General features: G+C 34.1%; 2 protein-coding genes across 17 annotated transcripts in view; one reads left to right on the top strand and one right to left on the bottom strand.

Moving 5' to 3' along the window:
- Positions 1 to 12,964, top strand: part of ABI1 (abl interactor 1) — an 87,064-nt gene extending 74,100 nt beyond the window's left edge. For 7 of the 13 annotated variants that reach the window (XM_006063175.4, XM_006063177.4, XM_006063180.4 and 4 more), the window contains 2 exons: positions 6,752 to 6,937; positions 11,127 to 12,964. In XM_006063175.4, coding sequence (XP_006063237.2) covers positions 6,752 to 6,937; positions 11,127 to 11,302 — 362 coding nt within the window. In that variant the 3' untranslated portion in view covers positions 11,303 to 12,964. Of the gene's footprint in view, positions 1 to 2,859; positions 2,947 to 6,751; positions 6,938 to 11,126 lie in introns of all 13 variants that reach the window. The other 6 variants (XM_006063170.4, XM_006063172.4, XM_006063179.4 and 3 more) reach the window with 1 other exon arrangement.
- Positions 12,965 to 13,053: 89 nt separating this feature from the next.
- PDSS1 (decaprenyl diphosphate synthase subunit 1) overlaps positions 13,054 to 15,244 on the bottom strand; it is a 39,919-nt gene continuing 37,728 nt past the window's right edge. For all 4 annotated transcript variants that reach the window (XM_025264685.3, XM_025264687.3, XM_006063211.4 and 1 more), the window contains one exon: positions 13,054 to 13,508. In XM_025264685.3, coding sequence (XP_025120470.1) covers positions 13,368 to 13,508 — 141 coding nt within the window. In that variant the 3' untranslated portion in view covers positions 13,054 to 13,367. The remainder of the gene's footprint in view (positions 13,509 to 15,244) is intronic.

Below are 15,244 nucleotides of genomic sequence, written 5' to 3'. Positions count from 1 at the left end.
TTTAAAAATAATTGCTTATCACTTTCAAAAACTTCCGATTCACTGAGTATACTGTAAATAGAACTAAAGAGGAAAAACTCTGAAATGAATTAAGCTGAATTTAAAAATAATGGCATGTTTGATACAGTTTGATAACAGTAAAATTAAAAATATTGTGACAATTTTTCTTTTCAATAATATAACAAAATTGCTGGCTATCACTTTTAAGCTTGTTAACCTATACTGAAATAAGTTCCAGACCATTAAAAACCATTCTTGATGCCTGCTTATTCTGTCTCTAATAATTATAACAGTGGGGAGGACTTTCTTTTGATAAATCCTTTCTGTTCACCTCAGATTGCACATCTCAACACTAACTGCAATCAGTGTTTAAAGGCTGATAAGATTAGAAAATAACTTTGGCATAAAATGTGAAAAAGTTCCAGTTGCTTAGAGTGAGTAGTCATTAATTTCACTTTCCATATCAGGATGCTCAGTCCAACCAGGAGAAATCTGAAATGAGCCAGTTGTTCAGTATTTGTTATTGGCTTGAAACAGTGATCACCAGACATAGACTGAGACATGCTTTCTCATGTGGTTTTTCCTGGCTACTTTCTGGAGCTGCATGTTATTTTATGTTACCTAAAAAATACTGAACACTCCATATTTACACAGGAAGTTGGGTTTTAAATTCTTTTTATTTATGATGCATGTTTTCAACAAGTGTTTTAAAGTAGAACTAAATTCTCTCTCTCTCTTTTTTTTTTTTTTTGTTAAATTTTAAAGACTTAATTGTGGTTATAAGCAAAAAGCCTTCTAAGAATTGAAAATCACTTTAGCAGAAATATCATAATTCACAAGTAATCCCAAAATTTATATTATAGAACCCTTTTCCAGACTGAAATTCTCATCCAAGCTCCTGAGAAATGTTCCGTTAGAATTTTACCTCACATTTCCCCTATTCTCCTCTTGGTAAAGAAAAGTAGCTGGTGGCTGAGAATCCCGCAGTTAATCTGATCATTAGTCTCACTACTTTCATGAACCTTTTTTTTTTTTCATATTACGCTGCATTTTTAGATCTCATCTTTGTGTTTTTTTTCTTTTCCACACTTAGACATTTACTGTTTACTCTGCAAATAGGGCTTCTGGTGACTCTTCACCTGATGCATGTTTGTGTAGTTCTGTTTTAACACCGCTTGGGTTGGTTGCTTATCCTCAGAGAAGACACTGTCATTACTGATTGTCCATATTTTTGGATATTGTAAAGCAAATTTGCTTCACATTTTAAACATATTATTATGTATTGTCAAATCAATTATCCTTCAACCCGAGTTACTGTTGGTGTTGTAGTGGTAGCATGTGAGTGTTTTTAGTGTTTTGATGTGCATATTCTGTGCATATGATTAGTATTATTGCAGCATAACCTTTCTTTTCTTTATGTACTAACCAGCATGGCTAGTTACTAAGGGTTGTTTTTTTAAATTTTTAGGTTGGTGGAAGTTTAAAAAAAATTTTTTTTACATTGAAAAGGTATATAATCTTTTATTTATTAAAACTATCATATATAAATGTGTATATACTGGAACATTATATACACACATGTATATACAAGTATATACACAGTATCAGAACGAACCAGGACTAATTTCATAGTGAATTCAATGTTGTTTTTAGCCATACAATGGACATAAATACACATACATTGCTTTGTTGTTTATTTGTACACTGAACCTCTTTCAGATTTTTATGCTTACCAAACAATTTTTAGATTGAATTAATGGAAACAATCTTTCAATTAAATGATCTTTGGGAGCCAGTAAATTTTCCCTGTCAATTTAGTGTCATTTCTTGGTGACTGCCAGTAAATAGAATTTTGTGATACAAAAGGAAGAAGGTCCCTTGAAATATCCCTTGAAATTCAGTAAACAATTAACATGGTATGTGGAGCATTCTTATTCCCTAGTAAATTTAAGAGTGATGTATTTAAAATTGTCAACTTAAAAAATAATAGCAAACTTTTTTTTTTTTACAAACAAGGATTTTTTCCTAGAGAGCTGATATAGATATATAGAATATATTTAGCTACATAATGAGATTATATTACTGTATATAATAAGATTATATTATATAATCATACAAATTGTTATATAATTATATAATCATTATAATTTGTGTTATTAAATCATATGCAGTTTACATGATAAATCATGATTTTATACTATCATGTAATTATATAATATACATTATATAGTTAATCTTATTATAACATACATGCATGTTATATATAATAAGATTATATTATATATAATTTAGATGTATGCTCTAGATACATAAGAACTGTTTTTAAAGGAAACCTATAACTAATGCATTTATTTATACATGGAATAAACAGCTATTCCATAACATTTTTGTTTTGTTTATGTGAATTCTGATTTACAGCATTACCCTTAAGCTAGACATACCTGTTAGGATTAGAGAGGTAAGGTAAACTAACAGTATCCTAGAAACCTTTATTGGTATTTTATTCTTACCTGTTTTGTTAAAGTCTTTTCTTAGAATTCAAAATTTTCATTGCATAGAAGTGAAGGTGATGGTAAATCTAAATCTTCCCCAAACACTGTAACAGTAGGATTAAAATAAATGTATTTGTTTTTTAATAAAACTACCAGTTGGCTAAGCACAACTCAGCTTTAGGTTTGTTTGTGGGAAATGAAGGTTCTGCAGGTTTTTGTTTTGTTTCTTGTTTTGTTTTGTTTCATTTACAAACTGTTCTTTGCATACTTATGTTTGTGGTCCTTGTAACTGACTTCTGCTTTTTGTTTGTTTCCTTTTCTTTCCTTTATCTGTTTTACTTCCCCCATTCTGTGTTGTCATCGCCAGTTTCTATTGCTCCACCCCCTCCCCCTATGCCTCAGTTGACTCCACAGATACCTCTCACAGGCTTCGTGGCCAGGGTGCAGGAAAACAGTAAGTTTGGAAAACCTGAGCTGTCCAAGAGTAGAGGCTGTCTCCTTATAGCATGCATGGCTGATGAGTCATCATTTTCCTTACTTTTGTTGAGAAGCTAATCTTACCTTGAAAATAGGTGCAGATCCGTAATTGAAACTGAAGAGCACGATCTTCAGCTTTCCTCTGTGTGCATGGTCACTGACTCGGATGAATGTCACAACTGCAGTTTCCTCTGTATCACACGCTCTAAAACGTGAAATCAGGTCTTTGCAGATTCTTAAGGAAAGCATAATCAAAGCCTCAAATTAAAATTGTGTTGAAACTACTAGCTTTCAGTAGTTTTTAGGGGAATTAGTTTTCTGTTGCCAGCTAACTCATCAAGATGCATCGTTACACTGTGAGATTAAATTTATTAGGACAGGTGGTTTGTTTTATTTTCTTTGTTTTGGTTTTTGGGGTTTTTTTTGGCATTTTCTCCTTTAGTTACAAAACATTTTTGAAGAAAACTTTGTAGCCTTTGATTTTTATACATAAACAATTTTGAACTTATATAAAGATTTGTTCAAATTTTTATGCATAAACAGTTTTGAACCTATATAAAGATTTGTTATTAGGATAAACAAGGATCTGCAAGAATAAGTAAATTACATCCATGCACTCCATTTAAGTGATGATCCGTGTAGAGCCCTCTTTATGTTTTGGCCCATGAGGAGGATTTCTGAACAGGCAGACTTGTTGCATTTTTTAGATCTTTTTGAAGGAAGGTCAGATTGACTAGGAAATTCTTTTGAATGTATGAATTAGGATAGAAGTTTTTATTTTTTAATTACCACCTGATTACTTTGACGTTCTGGAATATACATAATCCTAACTACATGATCATAGTGAATGTTATTTGGCAAAATGGAAAATACTGCTATTATTGAATTCTATTACGCCAAAAATGTTGAAGATGGTAAGGTGGTCTAGTACTAATTCACTTCATTTGGCTTCATCACCATGCACATAAATCTCAGAAAGCTTTGAACAAGATGTGTAACTCAAATGACCAGCCCATCTTCCAGGAGAAAACATTGTGGCAAATTCCATCCTGCAGCTTCTCCTGACCTTGTTGTGTTATTCTCCACGTTTCCTCCCTTCGTCCAGTCAAGTATTTGTTTACTCAGTGTTATGTCCTAGGCTCTGGGAGGAATATACATAGTCTAAGACAAAGTCCCCATCTTTAAGAAATGTGTGATTTAATAGACTTTCTATAAAAGTTTCACGATGCTGAAATTTCTGAGCCTAAACCAACCTTATCGTTTACATTTGGTTGGAAACTCTTACGTGTTTAAACATGTAAAAATAAGCGAATCTTCTTTTTAAAAAATTAGTGGATAAAGGTAAATTGCTGATTCTTGGTGCTCTAAGAGTTTAAAAATTGTTTGCAGGAGTTTAAAAACAAAGCCAGTTCAACCTTTGAACTGCCTAATAGCCGAGAATTTTTAGGAAATGTTTTAAAATAGCCATAATAAACATCCATTTAGTGAGTCCAAAGCTCATTGATTAGATATTTGGTAATCCTTTTTTAAACAGACATTCAGTGTAAGGTACATGTATGGTCTTTGCTCTAGAAGCCATGGTACTATTTCAGTTCTTCTCCCAAACTTGTGATCTTGAGTCAGTAATTCTCTCGGTGCCACAGAATGCCTCGTTTCGTTTTATTTGGCATCTGTTTTCTTTGAAAGCATGTTAGGAAGATTGTTGTTAAATTGGTATCAGTATATTAAATGTTTTATGAATTACAAATTTTCTATGTTCTTTAATATTCACTTTCTTTGACAGAGTGGTAATAATGAATGCACATAGCAGTTAACCTATTAATAAATGTGTTTCAGTTTAAGACATGAGCATCTAAAAAAGCAGTGTGTTTACATCTGTTTATGATTAACATCAGAAAGCGTTTTTGAACTAATTATACATGGTGTTAGACAGAGTATTATGCACAGAGAATTAGATGACAAGACGCTTGCCCCAGTGTATGTAATTTGAAGATAAGCCAATGTAAATTAACAGCAGTTGGGTATAAAGACAGTTGAATGAAAAATAGACTAGTAAGTTGTATATAAATCAAGAGTAAATGCACTTTAAGAATTCAGGCAAACATACATAATTTATTCATTAAGCCATATTAAGGATATGAGCTATGACTCTTTACTGTCAGAATGGATTCATATGCATTTTCTTCTCATCTCAATAATATTAGCAAGCTTTATGGAGAAGGGATTGGTAGAAATAAAATGGATCCTAGCATTTGTAGGAAGAATAAACTGCACACCTGTGTGAGAGCTGTCCGAATGAGCATCAGCAGACAGGACTTATTTCCTAATAGTCTTCTTTCTCACCCCAAATAGGATAAAATAGAAATCACAGAATTAAAGTGGTTGTCAGTAGGGCTCTTATGTGCATATGTTTTGCATATGTTTTAAATCTGGGTTCTTTGGTTATATTCTCAGCTCATTACTGCAAATAGGGTGTTGGAAACTTTAACACTATCTTAGAATAGATGATGACCATTTTTTTTTGATCATATAAATAGTCCCAGAAATTGGCAGGTGAGGTAGTATGTTGGAATTACTAGTATGTTCGAATTCTGAATTCTCTCAGATACTGGAGACTATATAATTCTCTGTATCAAAATATTTTCTTTTTTTTTTTTTTTTTTTAAGAAATTTGTGGATCAGAAATTTAAGAATTAGTTGTGCTTCAGCTCTGAATTCGTTAATATTGGGAGCATTTGTTACCTGGTATCATAATAATTCATTGAAACAATTCTAGCATGACATTTTTTCTATTTCACTGTTTACACCTTTATTTAAATCACACATATACATTCCACAGCCATCTAGAACTTGAGGTATGAATCGTTTTTATTGTTTTGCATGATTTGAGTTCTTTTCTGTTTTTTTTAAAAAAACATCTTCCTGCAGTACTTTATTTTTAAAATCTTTTATTGAGGATGTATTCTTAGGAAATTGGATCTTCAGGATCTAGTCTTTCCCTCATTCCATTCTTAGTTTTACAAGCAATAATACAGAAGTCTTAGCTTGCTTTCTACATTGAAGAAGCTGATTATCTTTTTTTAAAGTTGATTATGAATACAAACATTAAAAAAATATTTAATGAGATTTTCTGCTAGCTTAGAATTATTTAACTTTAGATTTATTTTCTCTTGTTAAAATTTAAATAATAGAAAACCTGCACACATAGAATCATACCTAACACCACAGCTTTTTTTTCCCTTGCATAAAACAAATAAAAATCAGCACATATCCACCCACTAGAGATTTCTTTGAAACTAAAGGTAACTAAAAGCCAAAATCGGGGACATGAATGTGCACAATAAATGGTTATCAAACCATTAAACTGACATTCATAATGTTTACCATAGTCCAAATGACAGATGTGACATAAGGCTTATTTAAGGAGAGAGGCTAACTAAAGAGTGACATTTGTTGTGACCTGAACCTTGGAGTAAGGGAACTTCTTTCCTCCTGTAGTCTTATTTAAAAGAAAAAAGCAAAAAGAAAAGACATATTGTCTCCTAACCTCTGCATTCATTAATTTGTAGTACTTCCTAATACCTTTAATTTTAGCTCATTTTATTATTGCAAAATTATTCTTAAAAGTAGTAGAAGCTTTAACACACCAAGCTTTTATTTCTAATCTTGCATGTATTGTTATAGTGCATGCTGTATATGATAGAGCTTCCTTAAATTCTATTAACTTAGGAATTTCCATCTAATCTGATTTCTGATTTCAATTAATTATCTGAATTTTTTAGTTGCTGATAGTCCAACTCCACCACCACCACCTCCACCAGACGACATCCCCATGTTTGATGACTCGCCACCTCCGCCACCTCCGCCGCCAGTGGATTATGAAGATGAGGAGGCCGCAGTAGTTCAGTATAACGACCCATACGCAGATGGAGATCCTGCTTGGGCCCCCAAGAATTATATTGAGAAAGGTAAGGTACAGTCATCACTGAATTGCTGTAACAGGAAGGAACCAGCGATGATCGTATTTTAGAGCTGTAAAGAACACCTAGTCCAGTATGTTTCTACCTTTTGAACACCCTTACTCAGCCAAGATGATTTAGTTCCTAAACATTTCCCAATATAAAGCAAGGATTCTTTATTTTCTATTTATTTTTTAATTGGCGTATAGTTGATTTACAGTGTTGTGTTAGTTTCTGGTGTACAGCAAAGTGATTCAGTTATATGCTGATGTGTATGTGTGTATATATATATATCTGAATTCTTTTTCCGATTTCTTCCATTATAGTTTATTACAGGATATTGAATATAGCTTCCTGTGCTATACAGTAGGTCCTTGCTGTTTATATTATATATAGTCGTTTGTATCTGCTAATCCTAGACTCTGAGTTTATCCCTACCCTACCCCCTTCCCCTTTGGTAACTTAAGTTTTTCTATGTTTGTGTGTCTGTTTCTATTTTTCTTTAAAATTCATTTTGTATCATTTTTTTGATTTCACATTAAGTGATATCACAAAGTATTTGTCTTTTCTCTGACTGCTTCTCTTAGTAAGTAGTAAGTAAGTTAGATAATCTCTAGGTCCATCCATGTTGCTGTAAATGGCATCATTTTAGTCTTTACTATGGCTGAGTAATATTCCACTGTATATATTAAATACATATACCACATCTTTATCCTTTCATCTGGAGAGACATTTTTAATTTTTTAAATTGAAAATATAGTCTGTTAATTGTGATTTTTCAAATGACAAATTTCCAACTTGACTGCGATTTTTAAGATGATAAACAGATAAGGCACAGAGGAGTTAAATGATTTACTAGTAAGTTCATGTAGTTAAGATTTAAAACCAAGTTTCTAAGCTGTTACAATAAAAATAGAAAACTTTCATATCTAAATATTTAAAAATGTATTGGGAGATATATGAGAAAAAAACCTCAATTAAGGTTTTCAGCTAGTTGATCTTGTAAATGAGAAAATAATCACTAGAATGTTGAAATTCTGTATAATTCTGATGTCCAAATTCACCTGCATTATCTGACATTCACTGTAATTATTAAGTAGTAGTGGGTGGGAAGGAAACTGTTTTTTGTGAGTTTATTTGCTTTTTGTCATCTACTTCTATGCCAATAAAAATGTCTTTGTAGAGTTCTGAAAAATGCATGCTATGTAGTTGATCACATTTGATTGCCACCTTAAGCAAATACCTGTAGCATTCTTTCCTATCCAAGTTTTAAATACATGGTTGAAGTAAATAGGCTGTTTTCTTCTTATATTTTTAAACAGTAAATATTCTACATATTACTGAGGAAGTCTTGAATGTTCTACTTCATATTTAGATTCTCATGTACCTTCAAATAGATATGCTGTGGTTATTATGAGAGAGATAAATGTGAGCAGTCTTGAATTGTTTTTTGACCCATATTTTCTGGTATGGAAAAGCAAATTTAAGTAACTATGAAAATGGGACACGTTATATTTATGTAACACATTTGGAATGATATAATGGTTAATGTATTTGGTAATAGAGCAGGATTAAAGAAATCTCTTCACAAGTTGAATGAAATAATGAGTCTTAAACCAGGAATCACCAGATTTTTTGGAAAAGACCAAATAATAAACTTTTTAAGTAATCAAGGTATGTTGACATATTACTTTCAGGTGTACAACATAATTCTTTGATATTTGTATATATTGGCAAAATGAAATATCTTAAACTTTGCTGGTCATTCAGACTTGTCACAGCTCCTCAGCCCCACTGTTGTAGCACAGAAGCAGTCGTTGAGAATCCCCTGGCGGCCAGTGGTTAGGACTTCACGCTTCCGGGCTGAGGGCCCGGGTTCAATCCCTGGTTGGGGAGCTGAGATCCCACAAGCCATGCAGCGCAACCAAAGGGGGAAAAACAAAACAAGCAGTCGTAGACAGAACACAAGTGAGGATGTGGCTGTGCCCCAGTAAAATCTATTGACAGAAAGGCTTTGGTTTGAATTTGGTCGTGGGCCATTGTTTACGGACTCCTGGTCTTAATCAGAAAGTTGGTATTTAGTAGGGTTATATTTAAAGCCTTTAATAGTCACCTTTATAAGTCACAAGATGATTAAAACCAGGTTTAATAGGATTTCAATTGAATATGTTAATCCAACAGTATGACATGACTGTTGCAGAAGCCAGATTCAGTCATTTATATTAGACTAATAGTATGTTTAATTTTGAGGACGATATTCAGGAGGCTGAAATATTTTAATAAGATAGTGTATCTATAACGAGTTAAAAGCATTGTTTCTAAGTTGAGGAAAAAGAAGATTTCAGAGGGACTAGATAGCTGTCTTCAAATTTTTATCATGTAGACAGATGTAGGGGTTTCCCTGTTGGCTCACATCTGCCTGCAATGCAAGGGACACATGTTTGATCCCTGGGTCTGGAGGAGGCATGGCAACCCACTCCAGTATTCTTGCCTGGGAAATCCCATGGACAGAGGAGCCTGGCAGGCTGCAAAGCATCCATAGGGTCACACAGAGTTGGACATGACTGAAGTGACTTAGCACGCATGCATTCATGACAGATGTAGATAAGAATATTAGATGTCTAGGCCCACAGAACCCTACAGTGAGTATATAGAGAAGGGAGAGTTCAGACCTTTATGTGGACTAGGATCCTACATACTAGGATGGACACACATTGTTAATGGTTAAATACTCAGCAGTGAGAACTGTTATATGAGAATATATGCATTGGGGAAGGGGAGGGGCGACTAAGTTTCATTTACAGAGGGGATTTGGCAAATAGAAACAATGAGTTGGGTGTAGTGTTTTTATCAGCTCTTAGTATAAGTGGAACTAAGAAGATGAGGAAATACTATTTTAATTTTGCTGAATGACTTTGAGGATATCAGGCATTGTCATGATCAGTTTAAAACTCATCTATACCACTAAAAATGTGACAGAATACAAAAGAAAATGTTTCTTTCTAGCAGTCACTTGGTTTTCTTGGGTGGTTATTTAGCCAAAAATACCAGGATAATTAATGTTATTTATTCTGTATGTTTTGGTGTTTTGAAACTGGGCATGTTAATTGAGCCTCTGATTACACTGTGATTTCACTGCAGGATTATAATGGAGGAAAATGTTACTTGTTGAGTTTACTTCATATACTGTTTTGTAAAGGGGAAAAAAAAAGATTGCCTGTTTTACTTTATCAAATGATGCTGTGGATCAGTACTTCAGGTCTCTTCCTTATTGTAATTTATTGATTCAGAATAATTATGGAGCATAGCCACCTTTCTTAAGGAAAAAATGAATTCCAAAATATCTTAAATGTCTTAAAAATCCTCTTTTAAGAAAAAGATTACATGAGGTAATGAAAAAAATTATGTATGACATACTCTTTCACATATATTGGAAAATTGCATATTCCAGAATGATCACGTTATAAAGCCAGAAAGAAGGAATACTTAATAAACCAGTGGTTTGGAAAGCTAGTGATTTTTTGATGTCTGTCCTCTCCACAACACCGTTTGCAAGGAAATGGATATTTTGTACTCAGCATAATCACAGATAACACAGTAAATGGCAAAAATGTTCTCTTAAGTCTTATGTGAGTCTTTACTTACCTATTTCTCCTTTAAAAATAAAGAAAAATTCTTGCTGACCTCTAAGGTATATATATATTTAAATCTAGTTATAGCCCCATAAATTATATGAACATATGAGTATTTTTCTGAGATGAGCAGGATGAGATTTACTTCACAATATATGTATATTTTTAAATTAGATAGCTCAGGTTGTTACCTGGTTTACTGATTGGCTCTGCAGCTTCACTCAATAGTTACTTTGATAAATGGTGCTTTGCATATGGTTGCCACTTAGTAGATATTTGAACAAATGAATTGAAACATGTAATAAATCCTAAAATTCAGAGACCTTTCTGAAATAGGTTGGTAGAACTCTTGACTTCTCAAGTTATTTGTCAATTTGGCCTGAAGATCAAGTTAGTGATTTAGGCACACAGTTGGCTACTTGACTTACCTGGATATAGAGATTTAAGAATTAAGAGTATTCATAAAAAGGTTGGGTTTGCTATACTCTTTGTTGGCATTACATTTAAAAATTCAGTTAAACTTTGGTTATAATGCACTCACATGATCTTCCAATTCTTCTCCACAGTTGTGGCAATATACGATTATACAAAAGACAAGGATGATGAGCTGTCGTTTATGGAGGGTGCAATCATCTATGTAATAAAGAAAAACGACGATGGCTGGTATGAAGGAGTCTGCAATCGAGTGACTGGTCTGTTCCCAGGAAACTATGTGGAATCAATCATGCACTATACTGATTAAATTTTTGCTTTTAAAGTAGATTCGTATTATCACTCAGTCATACTGTGGGACTATTATGGTTAACAGAATTGTCTTAAAATGTTTTAAAATGTGCCCAAATTTTCAGAACATGCTGTTTTATTGGTATAATTGAATGTCTACTTACAAGCATAAATCTCTGAGGCAGTTTGTGGATTGCTGAGCAGCATTCTACACGAGGCTGCCTGTCACGGATTATGCTTACATACTTACTTACACATTGTTAACCTGATGACCAGCCTGAATATTCTGGGGGTGTGGGGTCTATTTAATAAATCGTGATTCAGATCGTGCCATCACATGTCTCAGTGCAGCATGGTTACTAACGCTCTGTCAAACTAATACTAAAAATCAGAAAACTTAAATGCTGGTGCTGGTCATACTTTTTGTTTAGACTCTCTCATTCTTGAAATATAGTTTGTTTAAAGCATGCATACAAATTTATGTATTGAAATATACTTAAAAAAAAATCCAAGATGCTTCCAATTTGTGTAATACTTGGAGTACACGTACTTAGGTCTCTTGAAATGAACTGAGTCTCTAAGTTCTCCACGTAAAACAAAAACAAAGGGTTACCTGTAATGTTGTAATTTGTACCTAAGTTTTTTTTAATCAGTGAATTTGCATTATAAATTTTTTCCATTCATAAATACGTAAGTGAACCAAAGGTTTTTTGTCCTTTCCTTCACTGGTTTGCTTTAAAAATAATGATAAATAAAAGATACCGATTTATTGCAGAATTATGGTTCTATTTTCTCAATATATGAACTTGGAAAAAAATTTAGCCTTATCTCAACCTATCCCAATAGCAGTGGCTGATTTTTGCAGAATTTAAAATCACAGATGGTTATTTACAAGTCAGTGTACTGAATCCCTTTTCTAAAGTAGCTTTTTCAAAGCTAAGATAATGTGTCAAAGTGCACATGCTGTAGGTGAGATTCTTATTAAGGACTGCTCCAAGTCCTCTGGTTTTCCAGGGGACTGTCATATACTGATTCAATGATAGGAAATGCTAATTATCTTTTACATATTTTTTTTTTTTTGGTAGAAGTGAATGCAATGGATTTTTGAATAGGCACTGTTTAACCCATTACCTGGCACTTGCAACATAAAAAGATTTTAAATATAAAGTAATTGGGGGGAAAAGGTGCGCCATGTATAATCATTGAACAGGGATGTACCCGACCAACAGATCCGTGCTGTCTTTTGACATGACTGAAATGCAACATGTGCACTTTGTGTGTCTCCCCGTAAGGGAGGGTTCGAGGGGTGTTTTCTCATCGTGTGTAATTCTCTGTTGCCTAGGACCCTGAAGTAGAGCACTCAATCGTGGGTTTCTGTGTTTCAATGATTTGTTTGGATTTCTAGTTATGTACTACTGGGCGTTTCAGACTTACAACAGTATAGTAAATGGTAAGACTAGTGCAAGATGTTTATTTCTGAAAATTAAAGGCCATTATTGCTACCAAATCAATGTGACTGTTGCATACGCATTTTGCCTTTGTTAAACATGATTTTAGTATCACTGGTGATCAGCTACCTTCTTCATTTTTTTCAAGTGGACTGTTCTCTTAATTTTGTATATAACCTGTTGTCTAAATTTTATGTACAGTCTTTTATAATAAACCATTCTCCTATATGAAATTTTGGATACTGTTAAAATATGATGTGGACTGAAATGTAGACTTCAGTTTTATGATCTTTACTCCTATGGTGAAACAAGATAAACCATATGAATTTTAACATTGATTATTTATTTGTGTAATGGCTTTACATGTGGCTACTATAACTGTGTAAACAATACCACATATAACCATCAAGATACCTCGATTAGAGTTTACAGGACTAGAATGACAGATTCAGATGGTTTAAATACATTTAGAAAGTTTTCTGAAAAACTTTGCCAATAAAAAAAAAGTCCCATTAATAAGGAAATGATCTTTTTAAATGATTTTTTTGGTTATCTGCACATGAAGCAAAGTGTATTCCACAGAATTTTTGAGGCACAATCTGGTAAAATAGCTGCCAGAAATACCAGAAAGAGGTGTCATTTGTCTCTTGTGAGCACCATCTCTGAAAGCTGTATGAGGGCGTCTCTTTCTGGGGATGGTCGAAGTTTACCGATCTCGCTCACCGCTCTGTGGCAGTACCGCTGGGCGAGGTAGGTTGTCTGCTGCACACCGTCACTCTACCGGCCGCGGGAGAAAATACAACAGAACAGATGCACGTCAGCCACTGGGGTCAGCTCTTTAAAGTCCTGCTACAGTGAGTTAAAACATTCTCTGGAGATCTGATTAAGAGCTGGACGTTGTTTCTAATGTTCTCTGTGTCTCGCCCACTTTCTCAGACTGAAGCACATTTTTATTCTATTACCATGCCAAGCAGTGAACTCATTAATACCAGGTAGCCATCTATTTTCCCCCTATTTTTCATTTAAATATTAGTTTTTAAGTTACACATACACTAAAATTTATACAGTAAAACTCTTAATTGCAACTTAACATAATACATTCATAATATAGAAGAGCTTACAATGAAAATCAACAGTTTCTTCTTCCAAAGGCACCAGTTTTGTCTTGGTTTTAATTATCTATTGCCTTTCTGTTAGGACAGGGGTTTAAGCCCGGCCGTACGGTCTCCCAGCTTGACCGACTGCTTGTCTTCAGTTCTTCTATTGCTCACTGTTGCCATCATGTAGCATCGGCTTCTGACCTCATCTCATCTGAGATGAGGAAACCACTGCTCCTTCTCTTTCCTCTATCTTTACACTATAGAGATTTGCATTCCATCTTGTAACCATGTTTTTATGTTGGTTCTTTCAAAAAGCTAAACACTAGTAAAATAATTATATTCTATTTCTATTATGTCAAAATGTTTATGGAAATATCAAGACATATAGTTGATTCTCTTTTCTTCTGCATGGTTCCCTGTCATTCAGAACAAGATATATGTAGCATCATGATTGAAAGGACTCAGATTTTACCAAGTGTTTCAACATATGACACATTTTAGACACAAAAATCCTCAAGGTACTACCAAACCGAATTTGACAACACATTAACAGGTTTATACATCATGACCAAGTGAGATTTATTCCAGGGATGCAAGGATTCTTCAGTATATGCAATTCAACCAGTGTCACACACCATATTAACAAACTGAAGAATGAAAACCATATGATCATTTCTAATAGATGCAGAAAAAGCTTTTGACAAAATTGATAGACAAAAACTGCAGAAAGTGGGCGTAGAGGGAACCTACCTCAACATAAAAGCCACCTAAGATAAACCACCAGCAAACAACATTCTCCTTGGCGAAAAACAAAGCATTTCTGCCAAGATCAGGAACAAGACAAGGATGTCACTCACTGCTATTACTCAACAGTGATTGCCTCGCATAGAAAAGTAAAGCCATCATGGTCTCTAGATGATATACTATACATCAGTCAGTTCAGTTCATTCAGTCAGTCTTGTCCAACTCTTTGTGGCCCCATGGACTGCAGCAGGCTTCCCCGTCCATCACCAACTTGTGGAGCTTACTCAGACTCGTGTCCATTGAGTTGGTGATCCCATCTAACCATCTCATCCTCTGTTGTCCCCTTCTCCTCTTGCCTTCAATCCTTCCCAGCATCAGGGTCTTTTCAAATGAGTCAGTTCTTCTCATGAGGTGGTCAAAGTATTGGAGTTTCAGCTTCAGCATCAGTCCTTCCAGTGAAGATTCAGGACTGATTTCTTTTAGGATGGACTGGTTGGATCTCCTTGTTGTCCAAGGCACTCTCAAGAAGCTTCTCCAACACCACAGTTCAAAAGTATCAATTCTTCAGCACTCAGCTTTCTTTACAGTCCAACTCTCATTCATACATGACTACTGGAAAAACCATAGCTTTGACTAGACAGACCTTTGTTGGTAAAGTAATGTCTCTGC

This window comes from Bubalus bubalis, chromosome 14 (assembly GCF_019923935.1).
Source record: "Bubalus bubalis isolate 160015118507 breed Murrah chromosome 14, NDDB_SH_1, whole genome shotgun sequence".
Classification (NCBI taxonomy): Eukaryota; Metazoa; Chordata; class Mammalia; order Artiodactyla; family Bovidae; genus Bubalus; species Bubalus bubalis.
The sequence above is the reverse complement of the archived record's forward strand: the minus strand, read 5'-3'. Positions and strand labels throughout refer to the sequence as shown.